An 18,363-nucleotide genomic window follows, 5' to 3' on the forward strand; every position below is an offset into this window, starting at 1 on the left:
TTTAATATCCACATGGAAAATTGTTCTCTACTTCAAACATACCACAATAGTCTTCATCATTATCATCCTTATCATTACTGATTTTGGTCATCTCTATGATCCCAATAAAAACACAAACTGATGCAAATTAGAAACAGATAGTTTGCAAAATGAAGAATGCGTATACAAACAGTTACATTGGGCAGCTAAGTGGTACAGTGGATAGAGTACTAGGAGTGCTGTAAAGAAGACTCGTCTTTCCAAGTTCAAATCTGGTCTTGGATACTTACTAGCTGTGTGACCTGGGCAAGTCACTTAGTCCTGTTTGCCTCAGTTTCCTCATCTGTAAAATGAGCTGGAAAAGAAAATGGCAAACCACTGCAGTATCTTTGCAAGAAAATCCCACATGGGGTCACAGCAGAAGGCAACACACATATACTACCAAAAGATAATTAATGCCAGTGACCCCAACAAATATGAGCCAATTATAGATTCATGTACTTTATAAAACTTAATACTACTAAAGAAAATTTTATTCACCAAAAAAACCCTCAGATATAACAAAAGACATCTTCTCATTTCAATAATTACTTAACAAATGCTCCAAGTGACATAACATTTATGAAATAACTTAAGTACTTTTACTGATGATGACAAAAGCCTTGACTCTGTTCTGTACTTGTGTCTTGGTCATGTGCTACAAATATATAAAAATTGATCTATAGAAAATAAGATTTAGAGTATTTGATAACCACATGGGAAACTTCTCCACTTAAAGCACACAACTAACACAAATATGTCAAAAAATTTTGTAAAATATAGTATTTTTAAGGAAACACTTAAAGCCTGTTATGGTCCTGCCCAGTCCTAAATCAGTTATTGTCTGTACCAAATAGAAATTAAGTATGGCTTCCAAAGTAGAGGGAGATAGAATCAGACCTGAGTATCTTTTTTAAACACTTTATCTTTGTGCATCAAGCCATATGACTACACTCATACATCCCCATTAAATAGCCCTTCCACCCCATAGAATCTTTCTCTAATTTTATTAAAATGTCATTTGAACCTGAGATTACAGGTTTTAATGGATGTCTTGGAAAGACAGAAATTGAAGGCTTTAAGCTTGAGTTTTGAGGTGAAACTGAACCAACAGAGAATGCTGGTACTTAAAAATGCCTTGGTCTGCATAAGGCAAGACTTCACATATAAAGCTCTCCAGAGGGCAGCTCCTTGTGGCAGCTGAGTAGAAAACCAGGCCTGAATTCAAGAAGACCTGAGTTCAAATTCAGATACAGACACTTACTAGCTGTGAGACTGTGAACAATTCACTCATCCTTTGCTTCAGTTTCCTCATCAGTAAAGTGGGGATAACAACAACCATAATAATTAATCTTTATCTAGTGCTTGCTATAGTAGCCAGGAACTGTGCTAAGTTTTACCTAATGCTATGCTGTGTTAAACTTTACCATTCCCCTGAGATGTCAGTGCTATTATTATTCCCATTTTGCAAATAAGAAAACTAAGAGATTAAATGACTTGTTCAGGGGCACGAGGTTGTGAGGATCAAATGAAATAATAATTGTAAAGCACTCGGGAGCTGGGCTCATCATAAGCTTTCTATAAATGTTCGCCTCAATTAGTTATTATCATTGAGGAGAATATTATGCCTGACTGTGAATTCAGTATGGGGAATTCAGAGCAAATGAACAAAAAAAAACCAATGTGTGGAATTCTAAAAGTCAAGCTTAATAAGAAAAATACAATTAAGCCAATCGAACCCTGTATAAGAGCCATGGCTATAAACCCTCTGAACTATAAAATAGACCACAACAAATTTGAAAAGTAACCTAACAAAAATCCATCAACAGGTATATGTTTAATGGCTACTATGAGCCAATGCCAGATTTTAAGGATATAAATGCAATGAATAATGTAATACCTCCTTGCAAATATTCCAACAGGCAAGATAATTACGTATGCAAGTATATGCAGAGTAAATATAAATAAATACAAAGAAGTTAAATAAAAGATAATTTTATAAGGAGGATGCTAACAATTAAGGGCAATAAGGAAAGCTTCACATAGAAGGTGATCTTTGAGGCATGTCTGGAAGGAAGAAAGGAATTGTATTAGACAGAAATGAGAGGAGTGGGGAAAGGATGGCCCCTGCAAGGGCCCAAAGACAGAAATCAAAAGACCCTCCATGAATGAAACCCTCATGAACTCCACCAACGGCAGGTCAACAAAGAAGATTCAAACAAGTGCAAATGCAAATTTTATTTATGGAAGCTGAAGGAATTAGAATAATAATAATAAAACAATAACATTTATATAGCACTTAAGTACATGCCGATTACTGTGTTAAGTGCTTTACAATTCTTAACTCATTCCATTCTCACATCAATCCAGCTAGGTAGGTGCTATCATTATCCCCATCTTACAGATGAAGAAACTAAGGCAGACTTGCCCCTAGTTACACAACAAGTAAGTATCCGAGGCTAGATTTGAACTCGGGGCTTCTTGACTCCAGGCCCCCAGTGCTCAGAGCACTGTGGCACCACCCAGCTTTCCTAGGTGGTAATCCAGAAACCCCCTCATCAGCACCAGAAATTACAGAAAGGCTAATTTAAGGAGATCTGATTTAATAATCAATACAATAGTGATTGCGCAAGGAGATAATAGAAAATATGCTTCCCAAAAAAATTGAGGCCTACTTAGTTCATAGAAAGATTGAATCAGATGGCCAGAATTATATAGCAGAAGCTCACTCTCCTTCATAAACAGATGACAGATCCCCATACTAGAAATACAGGTACTCCGTCGTCTTGAGAATTCTACAAATAAAGTGTATTAGACCATTATAACAGACCAGAAATGACCTTTACCCATAAAAATTTAAGAACAATTCTTTAACTATCATACCAGATGTAAGTATTTATATTCCCATCATCTAGCATAGTACCTAACATAGAAGATGCTTAATACCTATTTCTGATTTGATAATCCACTTCCAGAATATAGAGACCTGGCAGAAGAAATTAAAACCATGTTGGAAAAGAATCAGCTCCTGAAAATGCTTTCGTTACTCTCCAACGATGAGCTTAGGTCCTGTTACTTTTATTATTTATTATTACAAAAACAAACCATTTTGTAGGAGTACAAAATATTAAATATAAAAGACTACAAGATAACAGTTTGTCACAGGATCATTTCTATCTTATTTCCATTGAACCAAATGATAATGGCATAATAACAATAATTATAATAATGCTGAAATTATCAGTTACAAAGCCCTTTACATATATTTTTTACTTATCTTTCAACAATTCCATGAGGTAGGTAGGACAGGAATTATGAGTATTTATTATCTTTTTAAAGGTGAAGTACATAAAAAATTTTAAGTACCTAACCCCAAAGTCACAATTTGATTACAAGTTTAAAACCTCAGTTTGAATTCTGGTCTCCTTACTATATATCCAGTGCTCTTTCCATGATACAGATTTCTACCTTTAAAATTCCATAATTTGGCATCAGTGCCCATCCTTTGAGAGGGAAGATAAATTTGGTTTTAAACTTTAAACACTGGATGTTACCTCTCTTTCAACCTAGTTTTATCAACAGACTTTGCCTTCAACAGCCCTCCTTAGGCAAATTTAATAAAAGAAGTGAATGTTTTAGAATGAATTTTTACAATTCAGATAACTAAAGAGAAAAAAGAAGAAATTGTTTTAACTTTAAATATTTTCATCTATTCTTAGAGACCCATTTTTGTAGTAGAGAAAAGATATCATAAATAATACTCTCTGAAATAATCCTGTTGAAGAGTGTATTATAGAAGATGGCGTTCTTGAGTTCTATCGAGTCACCCTTTGGTTACTTAACGGGAAATATGCTACTATCTGACCAATCCATGAGTTTGTTAAAAATTCTGAAGTATTGCTCCATGTGTACATGTATCATAGAATATGGACTTCTTTGCGCTGCTCAGGGACCACTGGGCCACCATCTATGGTGTTACTTGAGCCCTCGTTTATTGTCAAAGTGAAATTGATGAGGTGTTCTACCTCCGAATCCCAAAGGCCTCCATTATTTTATGTTAAGCTGAATCTGGACAGAAAAGGGCACTCTCATAACTGTCTGCCAGAATCTAATTGACTGGTGCCACAATAATTTGTTATATTTTCTTGATACAAGTAAATAACATGTAGTCAAAAGAGACCCAGTGGTCATAATTTATTTTGACTAATGAAAAGTTTTCTTCAAATTTCACACCTAAGGATTTTTCTAAATTAAAAAAGAAAGCTTTCTATTCTACTGGTGGAAGTGTTTTGTTAAGAATAGAAAACTGGCTTAAGTAAAGGAAAAGAGTAGAAGGACAGGCATTCAAGCACTTCTCTAGCTGAAGAATTGTTAGCAAAGAAGCATCTGATTTTTTTGACCAATATGATTTTGTTCTAGAAAAATCCAAAAATAGATATATGTAGAAAGATTGTGTGAGGCCAGATTTGAAGTGATTTAGGAGAATTTCTTAGTAAATTTATTTCATATTTAAAATTTTCCATTCTTTTTTCTTCAGTTCTCAAAAATTAACTCAGAAGTTCCAGACTTTCATAAAAAAAAAAAAAAAAAAAAAGCTTCACACTTCCTGTTAGATATAACTTGATTAACTAAGGCACAGCAGATAGCTTGGGCCTGGAATCAGGAGTCTGGCTTCTGATGCTTAACAGCTGTATGATCCCAAGGAAGTTGCTTAACTGCTGTCTGCCTCAGTTTCCTCAACTGTAAAATGGAGATATTAACACCTATTTCCCAGGGTTGTTGTGATGATGAAATGAAATATTTGTAAAGTAATTAACCCAGTGTCTGACATAGCAGGTGTTTTGTAGTTGCTTGTTCCCTTCCCATTAATTATATTAATGTGTAGTACAACTTACTTGAACAAATTGATTCTATGAAGAAAACCTTAAAATCTCATTTTATTTTTGAAAATAGTGTCCACTATCAAGGGCAAAGAGTACTTCAAGCTTCTACTCTGAAAAAGAGACCTCCTAAATTTCTTTATATTATGGTCTCAATCTAAATTGTTTGCCTCAGTTTTTACCTCCTCCTCATCTGCCTATTGCTAAAATTGCTAATATGTAGAACAATTGAGGTTTGAGTTTCATATCTAAGATCTTTTTGAGCTTTAAATACTGTGATTCTCTTACTGTTCTCTGGCAAGGTTTACTAATGAGAGGAAAAGAGGAGTCAGACGCCTAAATAAAGTAAAAACTTGGGCTCTTAGCTTCAAAAGAATTGAGAAGTGACTCTAAAAAGATGTGTAATGACTGAGAAGTGAAAGGAGAAAAACCCTTTTCCTACAATACAATATACATTTATTAAGTAACACAGGAGATACATATAAAAACTGGAAAACAGCTCCTGATTTCAAAGAGCTTCCATTCTACAGTTCTTTAATGTATAGAGGGTTAAAAACAGATGTGATCATTTTAGAGACAATATCTAATGAATTAAAAGATTATTTTCCAAAAGTTCATTTCTAAATATGTTCTCCTTCTGAAAACATCATTAAACATAGCAGTTATGTTCCCAGGCATTCTACAAATACCTGTTTGTTACTTGGTCAATATAATATAATAAGTAGCCCTGACTGTCTTTGAATCTCTCTGAGCCATCTTGAAGACTGTAGTCTTGGTTCTCTTTGCTTTCAGTTCCTTTGAAGCCTAGAGAGGAAGGGAATGTTTGAAGAAGAGGAAAGTTTAGACAGAATCTCCAGCAGCTGGGATATTTCCACAGCAGCATCTCAAAAAGGGCTCTGGAAGCAATGGAGTTCTGTGAGGGTCAGGAAGGGTTCTAGCATCTGTGACTATGGGAATAGGGGCCGGATTGAATTTTCAATGACTCCCAGAGAAATGATCCCAGCAGAATAGGGTACCCTTGGTAAGGCAGACACAGAGTCATTAATGTGAACAGTGTTCATGATTTTGATTCTGTGGAGCTGCTATTTCTTTATGAAATAAATGTAAACATTTTTACCTGAAATCAAGTGTCTTAATTTTGTTATATCCTTTATTTTTATAAACCCTTACCCTGATCCTGAGTATCAGTTTTAAGGCAGATGAGTAGTAAGGGCTAGGCAATGGGGATTAAGTGATTTGCCCAGGGTCATACAACTAGAAAGTATCTGAGGTTGGATTTGAACCTAAGAGCTCCTATCTCCAGGTCCGGCTCTCTAAACACTGAGCCATCCAGCTGCTCCCTTTATCCTTTATTTTTTTAAGGGAATCTCAAAAAAGTCTCAGTTGCCCACGATAATTTTGTTTTTATTAAACAGAAATTTTGTCAGAAACAAATTAGTAGTTGTTGGAGTTTATTCACTGTTTAATAGTAGAATACAGAAATGACTTAATGCTTTTAATTAACATTTACTAATAGTTTTAAGTATTATAAAACTAACACCTCTGAGTATGCTGAAGTATTCATTCATGTTTTGTTTTATTTAAAGCTAGAAATGCCATTAACTGCTTATGTGGAGAGTATTTCCCCCCACAAATATTTTCAAGAGCTCAGCACACATCTGTCTTAGTCAGCCCAGATGTTAAAGTTTCTGAGGGAAGACACTGATTATACTCCATATTTCAGTACATAGTGTGTCTCCTTTGAGTAACTGCATTCACAAGCCTGAGTGAGAGTCATGCGCAAGTCTCACTACTAAGGCAATGCCCCTGTTGTCTGGACACAATTACTCCCTTAAGATTGTTTTTATCCTTTCATCTGGACATTATTGTGATTTTCCTTCTCCCAAAGAATATGTTGCCCATCCTGGTCTGTGGAGCTGGGATGTGCATTTTAAACTTTAAACAATATTATTGTCATTTGGTTGTTTTTCAGTCATCTCTGACTGTTCTTGGTCCCATTGAGGGTTTTCTTGGCAAAGATTCTGGAGCCATTTCCTTCTCCAGTTCATTTTACAGATGAGGAAACTGAGGCAAAAAAGGGTGAAGTGACTTGCCTGGAGCAATGCAGCTAATAAGTGTCCGAGGCCAGATTTAAACTTGGAAAGATGAGTCTTCCTGACTCCAGGCCCAGCACTCTATCCACTGTGCCACCAGGTTGCCCCTTCAACAATATTACTGATAATTTAATGACAAATAAAAGCATTTGAAGTCAATGACACTCTTTTGAAAATATTAATTCCATTTGAGCTTCACAGTGTCCTTTGAGGTTACCAAATGCACGTATTATTATTCCTGTTTACAGATGAGGAAACTGAGGCTTATAGAAGTTGTGTACTTTTTCTGTTTCATAGAATTATTACATGGTAGAGTCAGGGACTCATTTTCCAAGAGAAATAATAATGCGGTGGAAAGAATAGAGAGTCCTGGAATCAGGAAACATATTCTCATCTTAGGTCTGGGGTTTCTAGCTAGGACATGGGCAAATCACTTTATCTCTCTTTGTATTTCATCATCTACAAAATGGACATAATAAAACTTGTGCTATCCAGCTCCAGGCTGACTTGGGACGAAACACCTTATAAAGATTATTAATGTTGAACTGCTAAATAAATGTGAGTTCTTATTATTCTGAGGCTTCTTCCCATGCTTTTTCCCTTTGTCCCAGTGTTGTTCCCAACTCCCTCAGATCTAAATGAGAATAACTCTTCTTTTTTTTAATAATACTTAAACCTGGACCAAAGGGAAAATTTTTTCCAAGTTAAGGGTCCTAAGCCAGAACATATTGGTCTTAATGTCTGTCTCTTCTTGCCCTATACCATAGCATTCAGGAAGAAATAAAGATCAAGTCCATCTCTCACCCAAGACATCCACAAATGCTAAATCCGTGACATTGAATTGCAAAATTTTGCCTGCCTCTTGACTTCATCCAGCTAAATAGTGTCATCATTCCCAATAGTACAGGAGGCTAGAGAAAAACTAACCTCTTTTTTTTTCTCTTTTGTTTAAAAATGTTTTAAGTTATTTATTTATTGGTAGCAGCTACCTGAGAAATACTTAGCTCCTTACTTCTTTAATGTAGTAGTAAAAGGGTTTAAAAAACCCTTAAATTAATTTTAAATAGCCTTTAAAAATTACATATCTGTTTAAGTTTAGAACAAATTAGTGTGTCTATGTAAATATGCAGGGTATCCCCAAGTCTAAGTGCAGTTTTAAGCTGATAAAGCTCTGGATATATAGATATAGGCATAGATGTGTATATTTTTTATGGAGCCTGCCATTTTACTCATATAAGAATCTCTCAGTAAGGAACTCCCTCTACAACTTAAATTCTTCTTAAAAATGTAAACTTAATATTATTTTCATTTCCAAATTCTCTTTCTCATCTCTTACCAATTGAGAAAACAAGAAAAACAAAAACATTACAAATGTATACTGTCGAGAAAGACAGATTCCTACATTAGCCATGTCTCAAAATAATATAAGAAAGAAAATAAGTCTGAATCTCCACTCTGAGTCTTATCATTTCTCTATCAGAAGGTTGAAAGATTAGAGAGTTACCTGGAAACACTTGACAAAATGCAATGACCCTTCCAAGGTAGTTCAGCCAGCATCTCAGAGATTTGCATCTCTGCCTTTCTGTTAGGTCACTACCTATGATATCATGCCACCTCTCTAAATATATATTTAAAATGTTAATATTTGAATGAAATACATATTAATAACAGAATTTTCAACTGAAATAAATGTACCTATATGCAATCTGGTATCCTTTTCTTTGGTAGTCAGGTAATACCCATTCTCCAGGTACTTAACAATGATTTATATCATATCTTCACACAGACTATAATGTCAGGATAAAAACAAAAATTAGTTGAACCAACTTTTACACCATGATTTGACATGAGAATTTAAAGTTTAGCCATTAATGAAAACCAAATGGTTTTTTAAACAGTGATACTTCAAAGATGACTAAGCTTTGCAGTCCTGCAACCATCCAAAATGTAATTTCAGAGCTTCCAAGTGTTGACAAGATCAACAGGAGGAAATGGGCTGAAGTTTCAGCATGAGACTTAGGTCAGACATAAGAAAACTCTTTAGCAGTTAATGTTAAACATTGAAGCTGATCATTGAGGGAAATCATTGTCTGTCTTTGACTGATGAACCCTGAGATTAGGAGAGGCCACCATAGGTCTTGATTGATGAAGGTGTGATTCTGGTGGGGAAGAGGGAAATGGGGGAAATGGATGACTATTTAAGATCCTTCCCAGCTTCAAATTTGTTTTAGTGTTGAGTAAAATGTTTTCTCTAAGGAGTAGCAAAAGGAATTTCTGTTTGTTTTTAGAGGGGAGCTTTGTTTTAGAAAAGAGCAGAAGTCATTTCTAAAACCTTGGACTGATAAAACAAACTCTCATTTGTCCCTGATGATAAGGGGCAGTGATAGTATGGAAAATTACATTTACCACATGCCCCAAACTCAGTGTCTTCCTTTACCTAGTATTTCACCAGAGTTGCCATCATATGTCTTATATATTTAACAAAATTGGTAATGCAAGTTTGTTTTCTTCCTGCTTTATTTTATTAGTAGCATTTATAAGGTGTTCTAATTTAGATTATCTAATTTGATCCTCACAATCACCTGTGAGGTAATTGGATTATCGCTGTTTTACAGTTGAGGTAACTGAGGCTTAACAATGCTAAAGGGCTTGCCCAAAGGCATACAGCTAGTTAATGTCTGAGCCAGAATTCAAACTCAAGTCTTCCTGACTTCCTTTCTTGTCCTAGTTGCCTGTATCACCCTCAGACTTCATAATCCATGAAGTTAGGTTAAGAATAAAATCAGTATATCAGAGAAGAATCCAGAATAGAGCAGGGAAGATTATAGAGGGAAAAGAATCCATATATTATCAAGTCTAGGAATTATAAATGTGATTTGGGGACTACATAGCTAAAGTGTGACATTTTTAAGTTTTAAATTTTCTTGGTCTTACATTAAAAACTTCCCAGCAGTCATGACCTGGACTGCATGTTTAAGGAATTCAGATATTAATTTATACATTAATCAAGGGAGAGAGAAAAGTGAACATTCGGAAATACTTGAAGCATGTATCCAAATGAAAGAATTGGCAAGAATAACAAAGGAGGGGGGAGGATAAATGTAAGCCTCAGAAAGTAACCTAAAATCAGGAACTACTGACTGGCAATGATATCCGCTAAACCACAGGAAAGAAGTTATCCTGAGGGAAATGGCAGAATCCTGATGCTAGACTTAGGCTAGACAAAGAAGACAGAAATGTATGGAAGGCAACCTGCCTTAGGAACAAATGAAATAGCCTAATTGGTGTTTTATAACCTTGAATTCTCAGTGGGCTCCAGCTTATGATTATTTTTATCCACAAGAAATTCCTGTGAACTTATGTTCTGCAAGGCTAACTTTTTGGCAGGTTATAACCAGAGACTAGAGCCTACAGTTACTACCATTAAATTAGTTCAATTACAGACAGTGAAAATGCATGTTCTGGGAGGATTTCCCTAGGAGGGTACACAGAACAACTATTTGGATGCAGATGTTTTCAAATCAACTAGCTTTTCTAAGGCACTTGACAGATCTTAGTCTATATATTACCATCTTAGAGAATTTCTTCAGTTCCTTGTCTACAATCCCACAGCTAGTATGTGTCAGAAGGAAGGCTTGAACTCCAAAGTGGCCATCTATCCACTATCTGATTTATCTATCCACTTTCCTTTCAAGTGAAAAAGAAAATATTCTTTCAAGTTGGCATTAGACCTGACTTGTGAAGAAGGTATACTTCTCTGGACTTAAATTCCTGATGTAGCCTTTAACTCTAGAAGGATGATGTGTTACTTTGAGAATTGTGGGATCATAAATAAAGATCTGCTTCAAATTACACAAGTAGTAACAGTAACAGAATTTGAACCCAGGTCCCCTGAAACCAAATCCAATGCAATTTTTTAACCCTTACCTTCTGTTTTAGAATGAGTACTTTGTATAGGCTCCAAGGCAGAAAAGCAATGGTAAGAGCTAGACAATAGGGGTTAAGTGACTTGCCCAGGTCTCACAGCTAGGCAGTGTCTGAAGTCAGATTTGAACATAGGGCCTCCCATCTCTAGGCCTGGCTCTCAATCCACTAAGCTACCTAGCTGCCTCCTCCAATATGTTTTTTTATTTTAATTTTTAAATATTTTTCCACACTTACATGTTTCATTTTCTTTTCCTCACCTCTTCCCTCCCCCCTGCCAGAGCTGACAAGCAGTTCCACTGAGTTGTACAAATATTATCATTTGATACTTATTTCCATATTATTCGTTTTTGCTATAGAGAGATTTTTTAAAGCCTAAACACCAAATCATATACTCATATATATATGTGATGAGTGATGTCATATGTTTTGCTTTTGCATTTCTACTCCCATAGTCCTTTCTCTCAATGTGGAAAGCATTCTTTCCCAAAAATCCTTCAGGAGTGTTCTGGCTTGTTGCATTGCTACTAGTAGCAAAGTCTATTACATTGGAATTTTCCCCAATATTTTACTTTCTGTGTACAATGTTGTTCTACTTCTGCTTATTTCACTCTGCATCAGTTCATTGAGGTTCTCCCAGGTCACGTGGAATTCCTCCAGATCATTATTCCTTACAGCACAATAATATTCCATCACCATCATATACCACAATTTGTTCAGTCATTCCCCAATCAAGGGACAAGTCTTAATTTTCCAATTTTTTGCCACCACAGAAAGCGTGGCTATATTTTTGTACAAGTATTTTTCCTTATTATCTCTTTGGGGTACAAACCCAGCAGTGGTATGTCTTGATCAAAGGACAGGAAGCCTTTTAAAGCCCTTTGCACATAATTCCAAATTGTCTTCCAGATAGCTGGATTAATTCACAACTTCACCAGCAATGCATTAGTGTCCCGATTTTGCCCCAACCCCTCCAACATTTATTATTTTCCTTTACTATCATATTAACTAATCTGCTAGGTGTGAGGTGGTACCTCAGAGTTGCTTTGATTTGCATTTCTCTAATTATAAGAGATTTAGAACACTTTTTAATGTGCTTAGTTTTGATTTTTATCTGAAAATTGTCTATTCATGTCCTTTGCCCATTTGTCAATTGGAGAATGGCTTGATTTTTTGCATAATTTATTTAGCTCCTTAAATATTTGAGTAATTAGGCCTTTGTCAGAGGTTTTTGTTATAAAGATTTTTTCCTAACTTGTTGCTTTCCTTCTAATTTTGGTCGCATTGGTTTTGTTTGTACAGAAACTTTTTAATTTAATATAATCAAAATTATTCATTTTATATTTTGTAGTGTTCTCTATCTCCTGCTTGGTCTTAAATTCCTTTGTTTCCCACAGATCCGACATGTATACTGGTCTATGTTCACCTAATTTGTTTAGGATTTCCCTCTCTATATTTAAGTCATTTACCCACTCTGACTTAATCTTGGCATAGGGTATAAGACCTAAGCCTAATTTCTCCCATACTGTTTTCCAATTTTCCCAGCAGTTTTTGTAAGTAGTGGGTTCTTGTCCCAAAAGCTGGGATCTTTGGGTTTATTGAACACTATCTTGCTACTGTCATTTACTCCAGGTCTATTTCATTGATCCACCCTTCTGTCTCTAAGCCAGTGCCATGTGGTTTTGATGATCACTGCTTTGAGATCTGGTAAAGCCAGGCCTCCATTCTTCACATATTTTTCATTATTTCCCTTGATATTCTTGATCTTTTGTTCTTCCAGATGAATCTTATAATAATTTTTTTCTAATTATGTAAAAAAGCATTTTAGTAGTTTGATAGGTCATGGCACTGAATAAGTAAATTAATTTGGGTAGGATTGTCATTTTTATTATATTAGCTCATCCTACCCATGAGCAATTAATGTTTTTCCAATTGTTTAGATCTAGTTTTAATTGTGTGGAAAGTGTTTTGTAGTTGTGTTCATATAATTCCTGTGTTTTTCTTGGCAAACAGATTCCTAAATCTTTTATATTGTCTATAGTAATTTTCAATGGAGTTTCTCTTTCTAACTCCTGCTGCTGAGTTTTGTTGGAAACATAGGAATGTCGATGATTTATGTGGGTTTGTTTTGTACTCTGTGACTGCTAAAGTTATTGATTATTTCTACCAGTTTTTTAATTGATTTTCTTGGATTCTCTAGGCATACCATCATGTCATCTGCAAAGAATGATAGTTTAGTTTCCTCATTGCCTACTTTGATCCCTTCAATTTCCTTTTCTTCTCTAATTGCTACTGCTAGCATTTCTAGTACAATATTAAATAGTAGTGGTAATAATGGACATCTCTGCCTCACTCCTGATCTTATTGGGAAGACACTTAACTTATGCCCATTGCAGATGATACTTGCCGATGCTTTTAAATAAATACTGTGTATTATTTTGAGGAAAGGCCCTTTTTTCCTATATTTTCTAGCGTTTTCAATAGGAATGGATATTGTATTTTGTCAAAGGCTTTTTCTGCATCTATTGAGATAATCATGTGATTTCTGTTAGTTTGATTGTTGATATGGTCGATTATATGGATGGTTTTCCTAATATTAAACCATCCTTACATTACTGATATGAATCCCATGTGGTCATAGTGAATAATCCTTGTGATAACTTGTTGTAGCCTTTTAGCTAGTATTTTATTTAATAATTTTGTACCTATGTTCATTAATGCTACTGCTCTATAGTTTTCCTTTTTTGTTTTTGGTTTTCCTGGCTTGGGAATCAGTACCATAGTTGTATCAAAAAAAAATTTGGTAAGACTCCTTCTTTACCTGTTTTGTCAAATAGTTTGTGAAGTATTGGGTTTAATTGTTCTTTAAATGTTTGATAAAATTCACTTGTGAATCCATCTGACCCTGGTGATTTTTTCTTAGGGAGTTCTTTGAAGACTAGTTCAATTTCTTTTTCTGATATGGATTTATTTAAGTATTCCCTTTCCTCTCCTGTTAATCTATGCTCCAATATGTTTTAATTGTAATTCAGAATCATCTTAATTTAATTGTCTATGCAGGAAAAAGACAAAAGGAAAATACTTGGTAAAATCCCTGAAAGCAGAGTTTGAACAGATCTGTTGGGTTACTTTATCCCTTTCCTTTTTTTGGTGCCAAATTGTCTCACAAATATTTTACTTCTTTGGTCAGCCTATTATTAAATATCTCCTGGGAAGAGTTTCCTTTATTTCTCTTAATGGATTAGTGTCCATTCCAGCAGAACTCACAGAAGGGATTTTTTCCTAGCTATTAAACCCACCAAAATTTGGTTCCATCAAGTTATCCTTGCTTTTAGGACCACTTTTATTTAAACCAAAGCTTCATATGTCTTTTCTCTTCTGTATGGTTAAGCCCCTGCAATTTGCAGACAGTTGTGTCCCATACACTCTGTTTCCCTCAGCCAAACAGTACATTATTCTAGTTCTTTCTTCATGTGTGTCCCTCTTCTTCATAATTATCTATGTTCCATTTCTCTGAACTTCCTCCACTCCTCTTTATCTTTCTAGTAATGAAGTGCCCTAAAGTAAACACAGTAAAAGAACTGTAGTCTTTGTAGAAGACTCCCCACAATCCTGATTTTTCTGGTTTGTTTTATTATATTCAAAGCACAGCAATCTTAGACTTACTTTTTTTGCCATAGTGTACTTAATTTGCTTTTCTAGAAATATCCCCATTAAGTTATTGCACTCTACATTATTTATTTTCATTTTTTTCCCTCAAGTACTTTTGTTTTATGTTCAAGACTCATTTTTCTACCTCTACTGATGAAAAGATACTTTTCTCTTTATAAATTTTTCACCTTTCTTATAAACATAGAATTTCCTTTATCCGGTATTTATTTTTTCTTATATTGCATAGACATAAAATATACCCTAAACTTTTTTCAATCAACTATCCTATATCATTTATTCCTTGAATCAGTTCATATCTGATAGAATTTTTATCTCTTTGAGCCTTCTCTAATATTTCAGATATTGCCCAAGCATGGCTTTCCACTTTGCCTTTTGCTTCTATCATGTTTATTTAGTAGTTCTGAATACTAATACTTATCTAATACTAGGATTTTTCTAGCACCGATCAGTGCTCACTATTTATAGAACTTCACAGGCTTTCAAAGTAGGTATTTGCTATTTTCATAAAGAAAATATATGCCATTTTGGTCACAAAGTAAGAGATGTGAAACCAGAAGATACACTTCAAGTTAGAGTGAATGAATAGAATCCAATAGACTAATTTTTTGTTGTTAAATTCCTGGTTAAGTACTATAGATATAAAACAACTCATTTTCCAAAATTTTTGTCCCTTACAATTATATATTACTTTCAAATTATTGCTCGTTCAGTTATTATAATAAAATCAACTGGACCCTTATACATCAAATTAAAAAAGAAATGAAATTCAGTGCTGGCTAGTTATAGAGAAACTCATACATCACTGGAGGTATTTCAGACTTGTATAATTTTTTTGAGGAATAGTCTGGCATAATAAACAATAAAATTTGGAAAACAGCCCTTACCCTTGAACAAATAATTCCAGGCTGGGACTGTAGCTTAAATGTCTTAGCAAAAACAACAAATACCTGGAAAAAAAAAGAAAGTAAAACCAGAACACAACAGTACACACACAAAAAAAGGACAATATAAAAAGACAAGTGAAAATCCTGATGGAAACATAAAATAACTGACTAAAAAGTTAAGACATATTTATTGAAGTTAATTTATTTAAATGTAAAAAGTTATAAGGCAAGTTTAATTAGCCATATTGGTCCTTAATATTGTTCGTAATTTTTAAAAAATTATCTAGGGGAAATTGACTAAGTAGGCCTTGTAGAATTTACCCTTGTGATATAATCTCTTCATTTAGTAGAAAAGAAATTATATTTTATGTAATCTTAAGTGCCTATTTGCTGAGTCTTATGTACTTATCCACAAATATGGAATATTACATTAAATCACCTTGGTACCAGTCACAGAAAATGAAACCCAGAAGATGTTAATAGCTATTTTCTAGTCAACTTTTTATTATTTTTTGAAGCCTAACTTAGCTTAGAGAGGACCTTCTCTCCTTAATCCTTGGTCCACACCCTTCTTTCTGTTCAATGTAGGTCTGCAGAGATTCTGACCTCCCTCTACTTGCTGTATATAATCTAGTAGGATAATCCTAAACACTCTGCTCCCTGAAATCTTCTATTTTTCCAGTTAGGGGTAAAATGTTCCTCTCACACTTCCCAATCCCAAACCCATCTTAAAAATATTTATCTTCACAGCTAATTTTCTCCAACTCTTGTGTTTGGTAGTGAAGATATGGGTCCCTTGGATCCTCATCCTTGTTTCTGAATCCAGGCCAGCAACAGATCTCAGCAACTAGTTGCCCTGGGTTGCTTCCTTTGGTTTAGGTATAGAGGAGTCTAGGCTCTGGTTCAACTGTGAAGCTGGAGCTTGGCTGGTCTTCATTTTTATTAAGAACAGGAGAATTTGTGAAAGAGGCTATTGAGAATCATAAGGTAAAAATGAAGTTGAGTCTATAAACTTAAGCAAGAGCCACAGGTATAGTTTTGAAGATGACAGAAGAATTAATCTGAAGAAACCTTTCTAGATCTAAAGAATAGGCAATTTACCAGGAGAAATGCAATTTGGACTTTCCTGAACAGCCTTAGTATTAGTAGACATGAATTATGTAACTATTGGAATTATATTTTCATTATTGTGGCATATTGTACTTAGTATTCTGGAAAGGACAAATGGAAAAAAATTAAGTATGAATTCATAAAATCCCACACCTATTACCCAGGATTCTCTCAAAGCAATGTAAGTGCCCCCAATTTAGTTGTATATAAAAACTAACTAATGGTCATGTTTGGGAATTTTTTGAGTTCAATTACAAATTCACTGGGCATGTGTATAGTTGTCATCTTTTTATATGGAGTTTCTATCCCAGCCCAGCAAGAATTAGAAATGGAAATCTGGCCTCAAACACTTCCTAGATGTGTGACCCTGCCACTCTTCTGCCTTGGAACCAAACAATACACAGTATTGATTCTAAGACAGAAGGTAAGGGGGTATATATATATATAAAGAATTAGAAATGGACATGTGAAAACCTGCCAAGATTGGTACCTTCTAGAGATATATTAACATATACTTACTCAACTGCTTCTTTTTTACTGCAGAAACAGCAGGTGTTAGAACTAGAGCACTAGCCAAGGGTCATACTAACAATGCTCATAATGGCTGTGATGTTCCATTTTTATTATACCTTTAAAAAAAGAAAAACAAATGCTATATACATTTAACAGTAGCTTTTTGGAAAGAGTTTGAAATATAGAAGTTAGAGGTATCAGGAGGAGAAAGAAACATAAGAGTACCATAGACAATGCAACATCAAAATGTAACCACTTTAAACAATAGCCATTAACATATAACCCTCCTACTGTCTGGTCAATATTTGTTCCCTTGATAACATCAGACTGAAATTCCTACTCTTTGGAATGAAGTGTGATCTCTGTATGAGAATGTATATTCTCAAGTTTTATAATCCTGAATTTTTTAAAAGAGAATTTGACTCTTAGGATTACATTTATATCATTGAACTATATAATGATTTTTTCATTTTTCAGATGCTGTGCTGGCCAGTGGTCGTGTTGTAGACTACTTATTTGTGGGAAACATTGTTTATACAGTAAGTCTTCCAGTGCCCTCCCTTTTTTCTAGTGTCACAGGTGTGCTATTCTTAATGGCTCTTTACTCATTAAGAGCATTACTGATTGTTGTATTTTAATTTATTGTGCTGATACCTATTTGATGGATATGCCTGAAAAACAAAAATTACTGGGGAATGATTTTTGACCATTTATTTGCAAAAAGTCACGGTCTGAGAACATATGTATCTACATATGTGTGTGTATATGCATATCCCAAGAAATAAAAACCTTTGGGATTTCTTCCCAACTCCACCAAGAGGTCTGTGTTATTCAACTAGAAAAAGTAGGCATAAAATAAGCAGGTTTGAGAAGATGTCAAGTTACCTAAGCCTTGAGATGATAACTTGGGGTAAGAGAAGGGTACTCACCAAGGCGAGAATCTCCTGGGGGTGGGCTGGGGCAGGGGGAATATGCCCATTTCTACCTCCGCAGCCAGATTTTTTTAAAAAATCTCCATCACTTAAGACTGCCATAAAGGACTATTGGGGCAAGATGATTTCTAAGGGGGAAATATGACGTCATAAGAATACATTTTGACTCCATTCCTCTTTCCACAGTATGTTGTTGTTACTGTTTGTCTGAAAGCTGGTTTAGAGACAAGAGCTTGGACGAAGGTAAATATTCCTGTGTATAGTATATCTTAGTGTCTGCATTATCTGTAGCCATTTTCATTGTACATGTTGATTTATCATTGAGAATCAGGGGAGG

At 34.8% G+C, this 18,363-nt stretch overlaps 1 protein-coding gene across 1 annotated transcript in view; it reads left to right on the forward strand.

Annotated features, from left to right (window-relative positions):
* The window catches only part of ATP8A2 (ATPase phospholipid transporting 8A2), a 727,903-nt gene that overhangs the window by 539,088 nt on the left and 170,452 nt on the right, over nucleotides 1–18,363 (forward strand). The window contains exons 34-35 of the mRNA XM_044668968.1: nucleotides 17,572–17,633; nucleotides 18,213–18,269. Of these exons, the coding sequence (XP_044524903.1) occupies nucleotides 17,572–17,633; nucleotides 18,213–18,269 (119 nt within the window). The remainder of the gene's footprint in view (nucleotides 1–17,571; nucleotides 17,634–18,212; nucleotides 18,270–18,363) is intronic.

This window comes from Gracilinanus agilis, chromosome 3 (assembly GCF_016433145.1).
Source record: "Gracilinanus agilis isolate LMUSP501 chromosome 3, AgileGrace, whole genome shotgun sequence".
NCBI classification, from domain to species: Eukaryota; Metazoa; Chordata; class Mammalia; order Didelphimorphia; family Didelphidae; genus Gracilinanus; species Gracilinanus agilis.